This window comes from Arabidopsis thaliana, chromosome 3 (assembly GCF_000001735.4).
Source record: "Arabidopsis thaliana chromosome 3, partial sequence".
In the NCBI taxonomy this organism is placed as follows: Eukaryota; Viridiplantae; Streptophyta; class Magnoliopsida; order Brassicales; family Brassicaceae; genus Arabidopsis; species Arabidopsis thaliana.
Window position 1 is genome coordinate 23,262,314 of NC_003074.8, and position 14,346 is coordinate 23,276,659.

The window sequence follows — 14,346 nt, forward strand, 5'->3', positions numbered from 1 at the left end:
CCCACAAGTTTCAGGCTCTAAAGAAACGGAAAGCAAGAAAAACAAACAAAAAGAGGATCGTCTTTGAGATACTTTTCTGCTTGTGTGACCTGGAGTCTAGAGAGCAAGTAAGTGATCCAACACAGTTCTTACTTTAGCTTTTACACTTTGTCAAAACCATTTTCAAGTTTTTTTATCTAAATGTGAGAGTTGTTGGTCTTGACTCTTAAGAGTCTTTGTAGTTGTTGTTGCATTGAACACGAGAAAGAGAATCCATGTTCATTGCATTTTCAACTTTCCAAAAATACAAAATTTTAGCAGATTTAAACAGGAAAGCATGATTCTGACACCAGATTTGGAAATCTACAGAAATGAAGAATCTTTGGCAGATTCGTGATAAGGCCATGTGTCAATTGAATTAGCAAAATTTATGGGTGATAATAAGCATAGATTCGTCATCATTTTCTTCTTTTGGTGCTAAAATCTCAAGATTCGGGAGGAACAACTTGTGTTTGTTATATTCCCTTTCAGATCTCTAGAACTGTCTCTGCCAAATTGGCTCGCGAAATTGTTCAAAGGTCATATGTTTCTTCGTGTCATGTTCTCCGTACAAATTGCTGCTACATTCTTGTTCTGTAATGAAAAACCTGGAACTGTGTAGCAATAGATTATGCTTCGCCTTGTAACCAAATGAAAAATTGAAGTTACACATTGGTTCTCTCAAATCCAACAAACATTAAAGAAGAAAGAATTTCAGTAAACTTTTGATACAAAAGCACTTTTCTTAAAGCTTTAGATAAAGTCCATCATCCATCATCCGGTGATGTTGTTGACGAGCACCACTGAGTTATAATGCTCCCCGAGCCCAAAAGCATGCCTGTGATACGATAACATGAGGCTCGAGTCATCGCCGGATCTATACTCTTTGCCCATCTCAACATCCGGAAACGATCCCGAATACACCTTTATGTGTTTCCTCAAGCAATGTGTTAATGCTCCAAGCTCCAATTGACTGCCCCAAGCAGCGGTTGACTCGACTTCTCTGCAGTATTTCTCAAACCGCTCTTCTGCAGATCCACTGTTGGAGTCACCCTCAGTCTCTGACAAGAAAAACGGGAGAAAGTCGGTTTTGTGCTCTCTCATGTACGAAGCAGCCATTTCTCTTAGATTCTGGTATGTGTAAGGAGATGCACCGCCCGAGCGGTTGGCAAGCTGATTCTCAACAGCACGGTAAAGGCAATGTCCGTCTGGTTTAATCTCACTGACTGTTAATCCCAATGGTTTAAGCTTCTTCTCAAGCTTGGCGTTCTCAACCATACGATCACTTTTCACGTGGCTTTGCTCCTCTTTAATTCTCTGCTCTCTGTCTGCTTCTTCCTTAGCCCGTTTCTCGCGCCTCTTCACGCTCTTGCTAGGCTTTGAGTGCTCTTGCTGAGCAGTGACTGAGACTCCAGCTATAGCTCTAACTAGAGTGTCGATGTCTCCTTTTTTCTCAGTCGTTTCGTCCTTGGCAATGTTGTTGCTGCTGCTGCTGCTGAAACCTTGAGAGGCGAGTTCTTTCAACTGTTTGTCCTTGAGCTTAGTGGAGAGTTTGGAAATGTCATCTTCGACTTGCTTCTTCTTAGCTTTTTGTTCAGCTTTGCTACCTTTGGCAGCTGCCTTCTTCATCTCTGTCTCTTTGTTTTGAAGTTGTTTAATCTCTTGCCTACAATAAACAACAACAACATCAACACTTGTAGTAAAAAAAAAAAAACACGAAATATATGATTTAGAGTAAAGAGGTATTGCCAATTTATCCAATTAAGTATTCAATTCCAACATTAAGAAAGCTTAATGATGCTATTACCTGTGGCGAGCAAGCATCTCCTCAACTGTTTCATGTTGTTGCTCCTGAGAAGCATCCATGGGAGTTTCTTCGGATACAATACCTTCAGATGTTTTATTGTCTGCCATTAAATGAAGCTAAAGAAATGTGTCAAGACAAGAGAATACCACAAACACAATTATCTAACACGTAATTTGGTTTAGACTTCAGACACATTCAAGTTTAAGTTGGGCTTTAAGACAGCAACACTTGACATAAATACAAAGGACATAACAACTCTAGAAACAAGACCAAACCCCCAATTTTCCAATCCAGTATTCCACCAAATTCACTGATACGTATCACTAAAAGAAACCCACAACCAAAAAAAATTGAGAAAGCAGATGACATACGATTTTCTTTCTTCGTTCTAAAATCTATAAGAGAAATCTACAGCGCCACAACTCAAGTTGAATTTACGGATTCGATTATCAAATAATGAAGAAAAAAAACGCGAGAGAAAAGTTCCGAGTTCATGATACCTTTGATCCAACGGAGAAGAATCGATGATTAGTGATTTAGGGTTTACGCTTCACTCGACAAAACCAATAATAAAATTGAAAAGAAGGAAATGGGCTAATGTCATGAAAGAATGGAAGTAAATTGGAATTATTGGGCCAAAAGGCCTTATCAAAGCGAATCTTTTGGGCTTTCAAAATAATCCATCGGACCCTCTATGTCAGTTAGAGGGTTTGTATATTATCGCAATCATCGTTATTCGTTACTGTGATTTAACTTGTCGAAGAATCAGTGAGGAACCTAAATCTTGGGCAAGTAGAGACGATATATTATTCTGTCAACGCTTTGGTCATTAAAAAGTAAAAAAGAATCTAATCGATAAAATGAATCTATGGACGGTCGATATTGTGACCTACAAAAATAAATATCAGAAACTTATGTATGATAATATGTAAAAGTACATAGGTCTATGCTTACATGAGGAGGTACCGCCACGTGGTTTCGACAATGGCTTAAGAACTTATCTAGCCTATATAGGTGAAGATATTTCTAAGAATATAAATCAAGTAAACGAACAATAAAATACGAAAATAATATTCATATGTTTTGTCTAAACATCGATTTGTGGAGTGGGGTCAGATATGGATAAACTTCTTATCTCAGATTTTTTTTTTCCATGTCAAAGATGACGCAACAGTCACTAGCCACCACCACCAAATCTCTGCTCTCTTTTTTTTTTCTCTTTGCATACACTTAACTTTTGACATTGAAAAACTATTTTTTGATTTTTAGTTTATTTTAAGTGTAACAACTATATATGAAACATTAATGCATAGACCTTTTATTAATTGTTTAGTTATTAATCATTAATCATACACATTTGATCATATAACGAAATTCATGCATCTGTAGATTTTTTGTCGTCCAGATTTGCCAACATATACGAGATGATTTTGTCTAGAAATGGCTTTTATCCTTTTCAGGTAATTAGACTTTATAATATAGATACAATAATGTCAACTACATTATGTCCGAAATATATTTATTAACAGCAAAACGCATCAACGATCCCCTTTTTGTTTATGCCACATTACAGCAAATTATTAACCTTCCACGTTTCCACTATAGAAAAAATGGAAAATTTTATAAATTTATAAAAATTAATGTTTTGGGTACGTGATGCAGATGCCAGCCACGGACCGAAAGTGATGTAACTCATCTCTCTATTCGTTTTTGATATAATATATGTTGTAATAATATTACACTTAATCCCATCTATAGTATACATATATATAACTGAAATCTAAGTATAAACTATATATAAAAAAAACAATTACCAAAAATAAATAAATAAGAGCAAGTGTCTCCATCACACGAAATCATCAGGCTATAAGCATTTTTTTCTTATCCAAATTTATATCACAAAGAACTTAGCTTCTTTCTAGGAAATTTTGTTCGTGGGGTACTTCAATATATAACAATATAAATTTAGTGTGGGGTATATCATTTATATATTTATCCATAATATATTTGTAGAAAGAAAAGGCTAAAATAAAATAATCCAAAATCTTTCACAATAACCATTATAAATAACAGCTTATCCAAGCATATGTTCAATACAACCTAAGCCTTGCTCATTACAAAAAAAACAACACTTATTGATCACTAACTTTCTTGACCATCGCAAATGGAGAGAATAAGAGATTTGTCGTCGAAGAAAGCGGCGGTGATATTCACAAAGAGCTCATGTTGTATGTGCCATAGCATCAAGACGCTATTCTACGAACTAGGCGCTAGTCCGGCGATCCATGAGCTCGACAAAGACCCTGAAGGCCGTGAAATGGAACGGGCCCTACGTGCCCTCGGCTCATCGAACCCGGCGGTTCCAGCTGTTTTCGTTGGAGGAAGGTACATCGGATCAGCCAAAGACATCATCTCATTCCACGTGGACGGGTCACTCAAGCAGATGCTTAAAGACGCTAAGGCCATTTGGTTATAGCGTCCGATCATCGTACATGTATGTGTATATATCTATATATATATATATATATGTATGCACATGTAATTGTGTCAATAATCGATGTGCTAAGAGCGCATAGATGATAAATATAATCGGGAGGGAGCATAGATGTATTAAAATGCTTTGCTTTCTTCGGATGGATCGTAGTTATTGGATAATAATTTATATACATGTATAGATGTATATATGTATGTTGACTTACGTACATTGTACGGATGAAAAGACAAGTGTACCTTTAAGCACTGTTGTATAACATTACTGTTCGAATTCCACGTAAAGAGTAAACTCAAATCTTAAAATCGTCATTCGCTAGAATACAATACTGATCATGAATTGAGTTTAGTGTGTGTTTTTCTTTTCCGTTTGACTAGTAATGTATTCATTCCTCTTAACTTTTATGTTCTCTTACAAAGACATATATCATTTGGAGCAGCTTAAACTTAGAGGAGAATATTTTTTTTTAATAAAAAAAAACTTAGAGGAGATTAGTAATATTATACTAACGAATGAATATAGAGTTAAAAGCAAAGTATGGGGATGATGATTTAACAGATCGACGACGTGACAAGACAAATGATGTTTATCAAGAACGAATGATACACGTACGTGAGTACTATAGGTTCCCTTATCTTCGGTGAATCGAAAAAAGGGAGAATCTTATACACTTCAAAAGCTTCCACCCAGAAGTCATCGGAACATGGAACAACGCTAACTTAAACATGTGGTCAGCGTGAAAATTCACGTTGCATTCCAGAATAAATTTTATCGGGTGAGTGAGATCAATTTCAAAAATGTTTATCATATTTAACCATCATTTAGTAACGTAAAAATCGCCCATAAATATGTTTCAACCTCTAAAATCATTATGATGGTGAGTGCATATATTATATTACAAATACAAAACAAAATTTTGCATTTAGTTTAGTGTTTGCGATACCTAGAATATGGTCAAGTAAACACATTTTGCAGATATGAAATTTTCTGGATATGATTCATACTAGCGATCGGCCTACCATTCTACACGTATGTAGATAAGCTCCGGTAGAGAGAAGGCAAGAACAGAATCAAACATGAGTGTAAGTGTGAGATAGACAACGAATATTTGTCTTTAAGCAAGTTGGTGGTAGGGGGCACCGGGCAAACAATTAATAAGGGAATACTCACTTCATATTACATATAGTTGATAAATATATGATCGCCGAAAGCTCGAATCCATATTTATTCATTCTTCTTTTTAGCCTAGGGATTCAATAAGTGAGCTATAAGGAAAATCGGGCTTTGATAATTTGACTAGCCCATACCATAACCCATATTGCTAATTTGGCTTTAAAATCATGTCTACTATTTGTTGGTATATCTAGCTAATCAAAGCAGATTTAAAAAGAGTCTGACTGATGTTGTTAGTTTAAAGTGAAAGTACTCTTAACATTGTATTAGTTTTGTAGTGCGTACCAATTATATATCCAGCGAATAAAATGAAAATCATTCATATATCTCGTGTCTGCCATTTGACGTTCATGTCGACGTAAGCTTGTATTTAGTGTAAGGGACACAAACATGCATTCGCCATATGCTTTTCGTTGCTTCCTTCAAAATCCTCTAATCGACAACATCAAAACAAACTTACCTAACTTCTTTTCTGCGTGCAAATTCATTATATACACAGCTTATGTGCAAACTGCAAAGTATTCATGAAAACACACGCGTAGCTTCACTCGCTTGTCATGAGATTCTGAAACTGTTCATTTATCTGAGTGACACAGAGATTCGAAGTCGTTGCAATGTATAATCTCTCGAATCATATGCTTGATTTACTGTTATCGTACCATTCTTCGATTTTATAGCTGCAAAAAAAAATTGATTACTTTATTACAACTTGTTCAGCCAAAACAGAACATTAACAAATGGTCTTTTTCTCGCAAAGCCGCTTTAATTCTTCGGAGGGAATCTGAATATTTCTTTAATTACTTCCTGTTCAAAGAAAAACGACCAGTCCAAAGACTTTCGTACTGCTTGCCTTCCTATAAATAGCCGAAGCAGATCATCGAGTCTTCTAACGAACAAAGAAACATACATCAAAGCTACATATACTAAAAGATATATAATTTCTCGATTGTCCTGAGCCCTCAGACCAAAATCTGACCATGGACAAGGTTATGAGAATGTCATCGGAGAAAGGAGTCGTGATCTTCACCAAAAGTTCATGTTGTCTCTGCTACGCCGTGCAAATCCTTTTCCGTGATCTTAGGGTTCAACCAACAATCCACGAGATCGACAACGATCCTGACTGCCGTGAGATCGAGAAGGCCTTAGTTCGTCTTGGCTGCGCCAACGCGGTTCCTGCTGTCTTTGTAAGTGGCAAGCTCGTGGGTTCGACCAACGATGTCATGTCGCTTCACCTAAGTGGCTCCCTCGTTCCCTTGATCAAGCCGTATCAGTCATTTCATAACTAGAAAAACAATATCGATGCTTAAGAAAGATAATTAGTATATACTATTAATTGGACAGTGAGAATAATGATGGAATTAGATAACACGTAAATGTGTATCAGGTTCTTATTTATAGCTAGTGCTTATATCTTGTTTAGCTTATGTCTAAGAAATTGATGAGCTAGCTTTGTATTTCCAGCTTAACTAATCGGTGGATGTACTGATGTGTACTATCTATTTAATGGAAAAATTATTGAGCATATATGTTATACTGTCTTTCGTTTTAATTAGTTTTTGCCTATATAATACTAATCGACTATTATCACATTTCTGGATGAGTTTAATAACATTGATTTGAAGGTCGTTTATAATGATATCAAAATTTAACAAATGAAAAAACAAAGAAAGTATATAAGAATTACTAACAATAAATCAAAATTTCCATGTATTTGAGAAGCATGTATTGGCTCGAAGATATTTGTTTAAAAAGTTTGTGAATACAATGTAAATACCCAAATAAAGACAAAAGAACGTCTAGAACTAAAGACTGCAATTCCTTTTCTTGATTTAGAATATGTATTGTACTTAGTTTAGCTGGCGAAATGTGTCTAGTGAGTATTAAGAGATTTAGATATTGGTCACAAGAGAGACCATGAATATTTCCAACCCCTAGCTCACAAGTCACAAATTAAAAATCTTGAGCGGTCCAGTATCAAAACCCTAGAAATGTTTATTTTTTCATCTACCTCAACCTCAAATTACCACACAATATATGATTGAATCTGACTACATTATATTCAATTATTCATTTATTCTCCATGGTCACTTTATATCATGATAATGAAGCACACAGTTCTCTTTCATCTTTCTTTTTTTAATCTCTTCGATTTTCATAACTACTAGTAAGATAGACTTTGAAAATTGAATTGCTCTTGCACAAAAATACCAGTAATTTAAATCAGAGCTCGACACAAATATATGAATAACCCAGATTAGGTATATCAACCCTATCGATCGAGATGAACAAAAAAAAGTAATGCATAAGTCTTATTTTACTTTAAAGTGAGAGATGATTGGTGGCAAAGAAAAGGAAAGGGAAAAGGAGGAATTTGCAAGATGTGTGGAATAGCAGCTTTACTTAACTTCCGAGTTGTTTGGGATCTTTGGGAGAATCCAATTGTAATTGGTATGTAAGGAAAGTCTTTTTATAGGACGTGTAACAACTACCTTCATTCACTTCCTGTCTCTGTCGGATCCAAATATTCTCTGACTAGCGCGTCGTAAAAGCATACCCAATTCTCTCTTCATCTCTCAGATCTCCTAAACGTCCCATTTTTACAAATAATCGACTGTCTAATTAACCTTGTACACCACAATTTTAAAGTTGTTCATGCAAAAACGTAACAACAAAGTGAGTATTGGATAAAAAAGAATCCAATCAGAACATTATTAACTGCCGGCTAAGGAAGGGCATGGTAAAAACGTTAAAATCCAATAAGAAATGTACACGTGTAGTAATCAGTTTAGGCCGAGTCTGTAATTAGGTTCTCGCTTAATAGTTAATAATCGTGATGGGAGGAAGTGCTAGTCTCCAGTCAGACTCGATGGAAGCAGCAGCAGCAGCAGATTCTTCGATTCCCAGAGACAAAGACTTTGGCAAATTCCAATTCGGGTTCCTCTCTTTCCCTTGGATTCGATTTCATCTCTTGATTTCTGGGAACTATCTCTCTGATTTCTTCAACGATTCTGTGTAACAGATGCGAGCACTACAAGAGACGATGTAAAATCAGAGCTCCTTGCTGCAATCTCATCTTCTCATGCCGCCATTGCCACAACGACTCTGCGGTTCGTTCTCTCCTCCTAATCAGAGCTCCCCTTGCTTGCTCTCTCTCTCTTTGCTTGTCTAAAACAACATTGCTGCTTTCTTCTTGTTTCAGAATTCTCTTCCTGATCCTAAAGAACGTCATGATTTGGTCCGCCAAAACGTCAAACAGGTTTGCTTAAAACCTGTGTTTCAATCTTAACTCTTAAGGTTTGTATTTAAGGAAATTGGATTCTCTATGTTTTCAGGTTGTTTGTTCAATTTGTCAAACTGAGCAAGAGGTACGTTGATCATTTTTAGTTACTCTTTATCTGCAAGTTATGTTTCATATTTTTGGGTAATCATTTCTGTTAAAAACAATTTAGGTTGCTAAAGTCTGCTCGAATTGTGGCGTCAATATGGGAGAATACTTTTGCGATATCTGCAAATTCTTTGACGACGATGTGAGCCTTTTGATCCTTTCATTCTATATGGTTTTCTTTCTCTATGCGAGATTATGTTTCACTTTCTTCGTTCCTGAAAGTATCACGCCGTTGTTATGTTTGCAGATTTCGAAAGAACAGTTTCATTGTGATGACTGTGGAATTTGTAGGTGAGTTGTTTCTGATATTTGACTACTTGTGCTACATAACAATCATATTTTTGTAGCTTAATCTTGTGGTTTTATTATTTTTCAGAGTTGGTGGGCGTGACAAATTCTTTCATTGCCAGAACTGTGGTATGTAGTTTTATTATGTGCTTTTATCAACTTGCATGTGTTGGATTCTGTTTTGCCTCTTTAAAGCATGTTCTAGATACATTGGTGGTGTCTAAGATTGCGAGTTGTCTCTATCAAATGTGCTTTAGGAACATAAGAATCTATTCGACAAGTGACATTTGTAGTGTAAAGTAAAATCTTTGAATTTGTTGCACATACAGCTTTGATCCTGATGGAGCTGTATTGTAGCTAAGTACTGTAACTAGTTTAATAGTTACAAAATTCTTTTTTCTAACTACACTGTCTTGTGTGGATAGTTATTATACAAGAGTTTTTGTTACGAAATTCCCCTGTAAATATTGCAGGAGCTTGCTACGGAATGGGCTTGCGCGATAAACACTCGTGCATTGAGAACTCTACAAAAAATTCTTGTCCTGTCTGTTATGAGGTTTGTTAGAATGGAATCAATTTTGGTTGGTCTTTTCTTCCATATTGTTAGTGATTAAATTCATATTGTTTTTTGGATCAACCTGGCAGTATCTATTTGATTCGGTAAAGGCCGCACATGTGATGAAATGTGGTCATACAATGCATATGGATTGCTTTGAACAAATGATCAATGAAAACCAGTAAATTCTCCATTAATTTTACTCGTTCGTCACAATATCAAAATTGGATTTCTTATGATTAATCACCAATGTTCTCTCTCTCAGGTACCGATGCCCAATTTGTGCCAAGTCAATGGTGGATATGTCTCCTTCGTGGCACCTATTAGATTTCGAGGTAAGAATCAAATTTTTGATTTGGTGAATTTATTGAGGTAAAGACCAACCAACATTCTTTGTACAGATAAGCGCAACAGAGATGCCTGTTGAGTACAAGTTTGAGGTAAATGTCTAAAAATCCAACGTTGTGCCACCTCTTGGTTTGTTTTCCTTGTGCTCATGGTTTTACATCCGCCAAGAAAATGTCTGCAGGTTTCAATTCTCTGCAATGACTGCAACAAGGGGAGTAAAGCTATGTTCCACATTTTGGGACACAAGTGCAGTGATTGCGGTTCATACAACACTCGGAGAATCTCAACGCCACAAGATCCAGTGAGTGAAACAGAGTGATCATTTTCTGAAGCCAACTCTTCTTCATTGAATTTTCCCGTCATTGGTCCAACCATAGAGCGATAGGGCTGTGTTCTGCTTATTTATTTTTGTTCTTGGCCTAAAAACACTTGAAACGGAAAATATCGTACTGTTATATAAATGGTATTACTGTGTTTAGTCATCATGTAAACTGAAAATTTGAAAAAGCTTGTTTTTCATATGAAAAACAACAGTTCAATTACATTGTGTCCTATCACACGTTTGACGATGATGCTATTCCAAGACCTTTACACAGAGCAAGATTCTCTTGTTTCTAATTATGGTGATAAAGAGAGTGTAGGGACCTGAGACGAAACTAGGTGCTGTTCCAAAACCGAAAAGGCTGCAAACAGTTCATTAAGCGGACAAAGGAAATGGCAAAGACAAAGAGAGAGAGAGATAGAAAACATTTAAAAGGATAAAAGAGTCCAAACAAAACAAGTAGAACAGTTACATTTTTGACATTGTCTTTTAAAAAAATCTCTTATCCTCTTAAGAAAAATACCCCACCAGGATCTCTCAGTGTAAGTAGCCAAATAAACATACAACAATCAATAATTCTTACATAAATAAAACAAAGCTCTCTTAGATCTCTCTTTCTCTCTCTCCACTTATTCATTGCTCATGAGCTTGATGGTTATATGAAGCAGCCGAGATTCAAATTATTGGCGACCGAGCTCTCTCATGTTCCTAAACCGGAACACGATTATATGGGATGATGAACAAGGATTAATGAAAAATGTACCTCGTTTCTTTGTCTTATAATCCGTTAGTAGTAATGATTTGCCTGGAAAACCTCATTGTTGAGTCTTGGTCCATGTTCCAGACGAAGCCAGGCATGTCAAATCGAGGACCAGCCACTGTTCGGTATATGAAGACTCTCTCAACAGGGCAGCTCTCTGGTCTCGAGTCCGGTGCACCCCGTTCATCGATGACTTCCACATTCAGCTTTGGCATCTTCTGTCCTAGTAACTTGCAGGCTCCAAAACTCACGGAACAAGAAGACATCCAAAGGGATCGCATTGTCTCCAGCTTTGAAGCATTGGCCAAAAGCGCCTTGTCTCCAAACGGGCAGTCCCTTATCTCTAGTTTCCTCAAGCTATCGCACCCGGACAAAACATGATGCATGCCTAAGTCACTGTCTCCTGCAAATGCCACTGAGAGCATTTCCATCTTCTTGGCATATGTCCCAATGTATTCAAAAACCTTGTCGGTCAAGAGGCCAGATAGAGAGAGGCGACGGAGATCCTTGCAGTGCTCTACTATGGCTCCAAATCCAATATCCAGTGGCTCTAGAGTCAGATAGTCTGGGGCTTTTGGCTCAATGATGCACAAACGGAAGCGAGTCATGTTGGGACGGTTCCTAGCAATGGTTATCAATGCAGCATTGGTCATTTGACGGCAGAAGTAGAGAACCGACTCGAGTTTTGGACAGCCCATGGAGACGGAGACAAGCCCCTGTTCCGTCAATGCCACATTTGGTTCCATGACAAAAGGCTCGGACGGAAACACTCTCAGCTCGCGTAGGTCCTTGCAGGTTGAAGCAAGCACCTCAAGACCAGCATCCTCGATGTAGTCAAGCACCTGTAGTCAATAATAAGTTAGAGCACAGTTACAAAAAGAAAAAGGCTTTAATGCTTATAATTCAGATATATTGCTCTATATCATTCAAATTTTTTAAGAAAACTATGAACATAAGCTTTCTCATACCATACAGTAAAATGACCTATTCCAAATTCATGTGTTAATGTATGTTAAAATGGACTCACCCAGAGGCGCTGCAGTTTAGGGCATTGACAAAGAAGCTTGACAAGATCATAGCTCTGGACTGTTGCATAACTCAGATTCAAAGTTGTAAGCCGACTGCAAACCGAATAAACTGCTGGAAGATAGGCAGGAACAGCATCCCAAAATCCAGATAAGCACCTCAATTCCTTGCACCCAGAGAGCGCTACAGATAAACCAGAGTAAACATCTGGTCGCACTTCTGCAGTGTACCCACCAGTGCCCAATTCCTCCAATTGAGGTGCTCTTTGAAGTAAAGTAGCCAATTTTTCAAGTGGAACAGCTCGGTTAAGCTTGAGAGACTTGAGATTGGGACACCTAGTCACCAGCCTTTCCAGAGCAGAGAAACTGACCTCAGATGCTAAGCAAGATATATTGAGTGATACCAAAGAAGTGTATGTATCTGGGAAATGGCTAAGCCAGTGGCCACTAACGTCGTCAACATCACTCTCTCGTAAGTCAAGCTCTTTCAGATTCCTGCATAAGAAATCACATAATTAGCATCGAGTGACCCACATTATACAACTTCGAGAACATAAACATTGCCTACAATACATGAGCATAATTGTCATTAATTTGTCCAAAGTTGTATTTGATACAATGTAGAAAGATCACTTTGGGAAACTATCTAAGCATAGAACAATAACAAATTACTAAATTTATCACGTGGAAGCAATGTGAGAGATGCTAAAACAGAGCTAAAGCGAGTAAAGAAGGGGAATCCGAAAACAGATCTAAGTTTCCCAACAAGGTAAAAAAAGAAAATTGAAAGTCCCCTACAAAAAGAAAAGTAACACACACAAAGCCAAATTGATTAGATTTCCCACCTCAGGAGATTCACTGAGAGCGAATAATCCAGGAATAAATAGATACACCACCGTTAAATAAGACCCACCAGAAAGAAAAAGAGAGTGGCTATAATAAGAATCTTCAGAAACGTGATTAAAACATATATCTTTTAGATACGCAAAATCTTGACCAAACCAAAAAAAAGCTCACAAAGACCAGAGTAACATCAGCAGGAACAACGCAGCAAAACCTATATGCCCAGATCAAATAACAAGTACATGAATTTGCTATAATTGAGACTTTATGTAGTATAATGAATATACAAATCACACACCAATAAGTTTAATACAAACAAAAGCTTCTTCCTAGAGACACAAGGGAGTCTTCTTGATGAAACAAAAAACATTCAGAAAAAGAATACCTGCAAGTGGCAGCGATAGCAGCGAGACCATCGGTGGAGAAGCCTTCGCAGGAAGAAAGCACAAGAACCTTAAAATTCTTAAAAGACTTGGCTATGAGCTCCAAGCAATCGTCGGTGACCACCATCCTCTTCAGCCTTATCTCTTCAAGCCACGTGTAAGACGAAGACATGGCCTCAATCCATGGATACACGTAACCTCCCCATCCGTCAGGTACCAAATTAAAGTCAGCAAAGTGAGGTTTTCCTTTAAGCTCCACGGATCTCACTTTCGGGAACCTCCTAATCACCGTCGCTGGACTCACGGCGTAGCAGTTCCCGATGAAGACTTTCCTCCTGCACCACCGCTCGATCTCGTACCATGACTTGCACACCAGAGAGACTGAGTTCCTATCCTTATCCAGCTGAATAAACGAGAACACATGCTCTAGTACCTCTTCTGGAAACGACAAGGCTATTCGCTTCTGCATTGCGGCCAAATAACCTCGAGATCTCGATGATCGAACCAGAGGAAGAAGTTGGACAGCGTTCGAAGAAGAGTTGAACAAGTATATATATATAACTCCCAAGGTTAGATCTGAGGCGCCATTAACGGAGATAATCTAGTTTCAAAGGAGAAGCTGAAACAAAGATGAAGAAGATAGATAGAGAGAGAGAGAGAGTGGGAAGAGAAGAGAAAAGGATAGGGGGAAGGAGAAGGAGGTCAAGTTAAAAAAGCCAACCATGGTTGGGTTAAAAGTTAACCGTGGTCAAACATATCCATGTGAGCCTTTTCGGTGATTGTGATTGTCGATTCTGATGATGACACGTGTCTTATAAGCTTCAAATACCAGCCGTCCGATTGAATGAAAGCGGGAGATTATCTTATCGACTGTGCAGAGAAGGGCAGCCGCAGAAAACGGGACGAGATATTGGAGAGGGGGGGTCGGCTTATCGCGGCTTCTATCA

At 37.6% G+C, this 14,346-nt stretch overlaps 5 protein-coding genes across 11 annotated transcripts; 3 read left to right on the forward strand and 2 right to left on the reverse strand.

The window, feature by feature from the left end:
* Nucleotides 1-481: 481 nt before the first annotated feature.
* Nucleotides 482-2,418, reverse strand: AT3G62940 (Cysteine proteinases superfamily protein). 5 transcript variants are annotated; one of them, NM_180408.3, is made up of 3 exons: nucleotides 2,326-2,396; nucleotides 1,826-1,925; nucleotides 482-1,684 (listed from the first exon to the last, which is right to left on the reverse strand). In NM_180408.3, the coding sequence occupies exons 2-3, from the start codon at nucleotides 1,882-1,884 to the stop codon at nucleotides 793-795; spliced, it is 951 nt and encodes a 316-aa protein (NP_850739.1). In that variant the 5' UTR covers nucleotides 1,885-1,925; nucleotides 2,326-2,396; the 3' UTR covers nucleotides 482-792. The 5 variants fall into 5 exon arrangements, with proteins under 5 accessions (NP_850739.1, NP_191853.1, NP_001190165.1 ...); NM_116159.4 differs by having other exon boundaries at nucleotides 1,826-1,941; NM_001203236.2 differs by having other exon boundaries at nucleotides 522-1,684; nucleotides 1,826-1,941; nucleotides 2,197-2,418.
* A 1,495-nt stretch (nucleotides 2,419-3,913) lies between these two features.
* On the forward strand, nucleotides 3,914-4,777 carry AT3G62950 (Thioredoxin superfamily protein). The gene has a single exon (NM_116160.3). The coding sequence runs from the start codon at nucleotides 3,990-3,992 to the stop codon at nucleotides 4,299-4,301; it is 312 nt and encodes a 103-aa protein (NP_191854.1). The 5' UTR covers nucleotides 3,914-3,989; the 3' UTR covers nucleotides 4,302-4,777.
* A 1,550-nt stretch (nucleotides 4,778-6,327) lies between these two features.
* On the forward strand, nucleotides 6,328-7,011 carry AT3G62960 (Thioredoxin superfamily protein). The gene has a single exon (NM_116161.3). It carries the CDS (start codon nucleotides 6,467-6,469, stop codon nucleotides 6,773-6,775), a length of 309 nt encoding a protein of 102 aa, NP_191855.1. The 5' UTR covers nucleotides 6,328-6,466; the 3' UTR covers nucleotides 6,776-7,011.
* A 1,078-nt stretch (nucleotides 7,012-8,089) lies between these two features.
* AT3G62970 (zinc finger (C3HC4-type RING finger) family protein) lies at nucleotides 8,090-10,679 on the forward strand. 3 transcript variants are annotated; one of them, NM_001340187.1, is made up of 12 exons: nucleotides 8,090-8,423; nucleotides 8,509-8,596; nucleotides 8,689-8,745; nucleotides 8,822-8,854; nucleotides 8,939-9,016; nucleotides 9,122-9,165; nucleotides 9,251-9,291; nucleotides 9,636-9,718; nucleotides 9,808-9,899; nucleotides 9,984-10,053; nucleotides 10,120-10,158; nucleotides 10,235-10,679. In NM_001340187.1, the coding sequence occupies exons 1-12, from the start codon at nucleotides 8,323-8,325 to the stop codon at nucleotides 10,265-10,267; spliced, it is 759 nt and encodes a 252-aa protein (NP_001325834.1). In that variant the 5' UTR covers nucleotides 8,090-8,322; the 3' UTR covers nucleotides 10,268-10,679. The 3 variants fall into 3 exon arrangements, with proteins under 3 accessions (NP_001325834.1, NP_191856.4, NP_001325835.1); NM_116162.6 differs by having other exon boundaries at nucleotides 10,248-10,679; NM_001340188.1 differs by having other exon boundaries at nucleotides 8,091-8,423; nucleotides 9,984-10,158; nucleotides 10,248-10,646.
* A 72-nt stretch (nucleotides 10,680-10,751) lies between these two features.
* Nucleotides 10,752-14,317, reverse strand: TIR1 (F-box/RNI-like superfamily protein). Its single transcript, NM_116163.4, has 3 exons — nucleotides 13,402-14,317; nucleotides 12,176-12,668; nucleotides 10,752-11,990 (listed from the first exon to the last, which is right to left on the reverse strand). The coding sequence occupies exons 1-3, from the start codon at nucleotides 13,866-13,868 to the stop codon at nucleotides 11,166-11,168; spliced, it is 1,785 nt and encodes a 594-aa protein (NP_567135.1). The 5' UTR covers nucleotides 13,869-14,317; the 3' UTR covers nucleotides 10,752-11,165.
* Between the last annotated feature and the right edge of the window lie 29 nt (nucleotides 14,318-14,346).

What these genes read in the sequence shown, in the direction of transcription:
- AT3G62940 (NM_116159.4), bottom strand. Translation starts at nt 1,932, where the DNA reads ATGGCAGACAATAAAACATCTGAAGGTATTGTATCCGAAGAAACTCCC. An exon ending in GAGATGCTTGCTCGCCACAG is followed by an intron (nt 1,685 to 1,825) that starts GTAATAGCATCA and finishes TGTTTATTGTAG; the next exon opens with GCAAGAGATTAAACAACTTC.
- AT3G62950 (NM_116160.3), top strand. Translation starts at nt 3,990, where the DNA reads ATGGAGAGAATAAGAGATTTGTCGTCGAAGAAAGCGGCGGTGATATTC.
- AT3G62960 (NM_116161.3), top strand. Translation starts at nt 6,467, where the DNA reads ATGGACAAGGTTATGAGAATGTCATCGGAGAAAGGAGTCGTGATCTTC.
- AT3G62970 (NM_116162.6), top strand. Translation starts at nt 8,323, where the DNA reads ATGGGAGGAAGTGCTAGTCTCCAGTCAGACTCGATGGAAGCAGCAGCA. An exon ending in TTTGTCAAACTGAGCAAGAG is followed by an intron (nt 8,855 to 8,938) that starts GTACGTTGATCA and finishes AAAACAATTTAG; the next exon opens with GTTGCTAAAGTCTGCTCGAA. An exon ending in CTTGTCCTGTCTGTTATGAG is followed by an intron (nt 9,719 to 9,807) that starts GTTTGTTAGAAT and finishes TCAACCTGGCAG; the next exon opens with TATCTATTTGATTCGGTAAA.
- TIR1 (NM_116163.4), bottom strand. Translation starts at nt 13,868, where the DNA reads ATGCAGAAGCGAATAGCCTTGTCGTTTCCAGAAGAGGTACTAGAGCAT. An exon ending in GCTATCGCTGCCACTTGCAG is followed by an intron (nt 12,669 to 13,401) that starts GTATTCTTTTTC and finishes TTTCTTATGCAG; the next exon opens with GAATCTGAAAGAGCTTGACT. An exon ending in CTAAACTGCAGCGCCTCTGG is followed by an intron (nt 11,991 to 12,175) that starts GTGAGTCCATTT and finishes TATTGACTACAG; the next exon opens with GTGCTTGACTACATCGAGGA.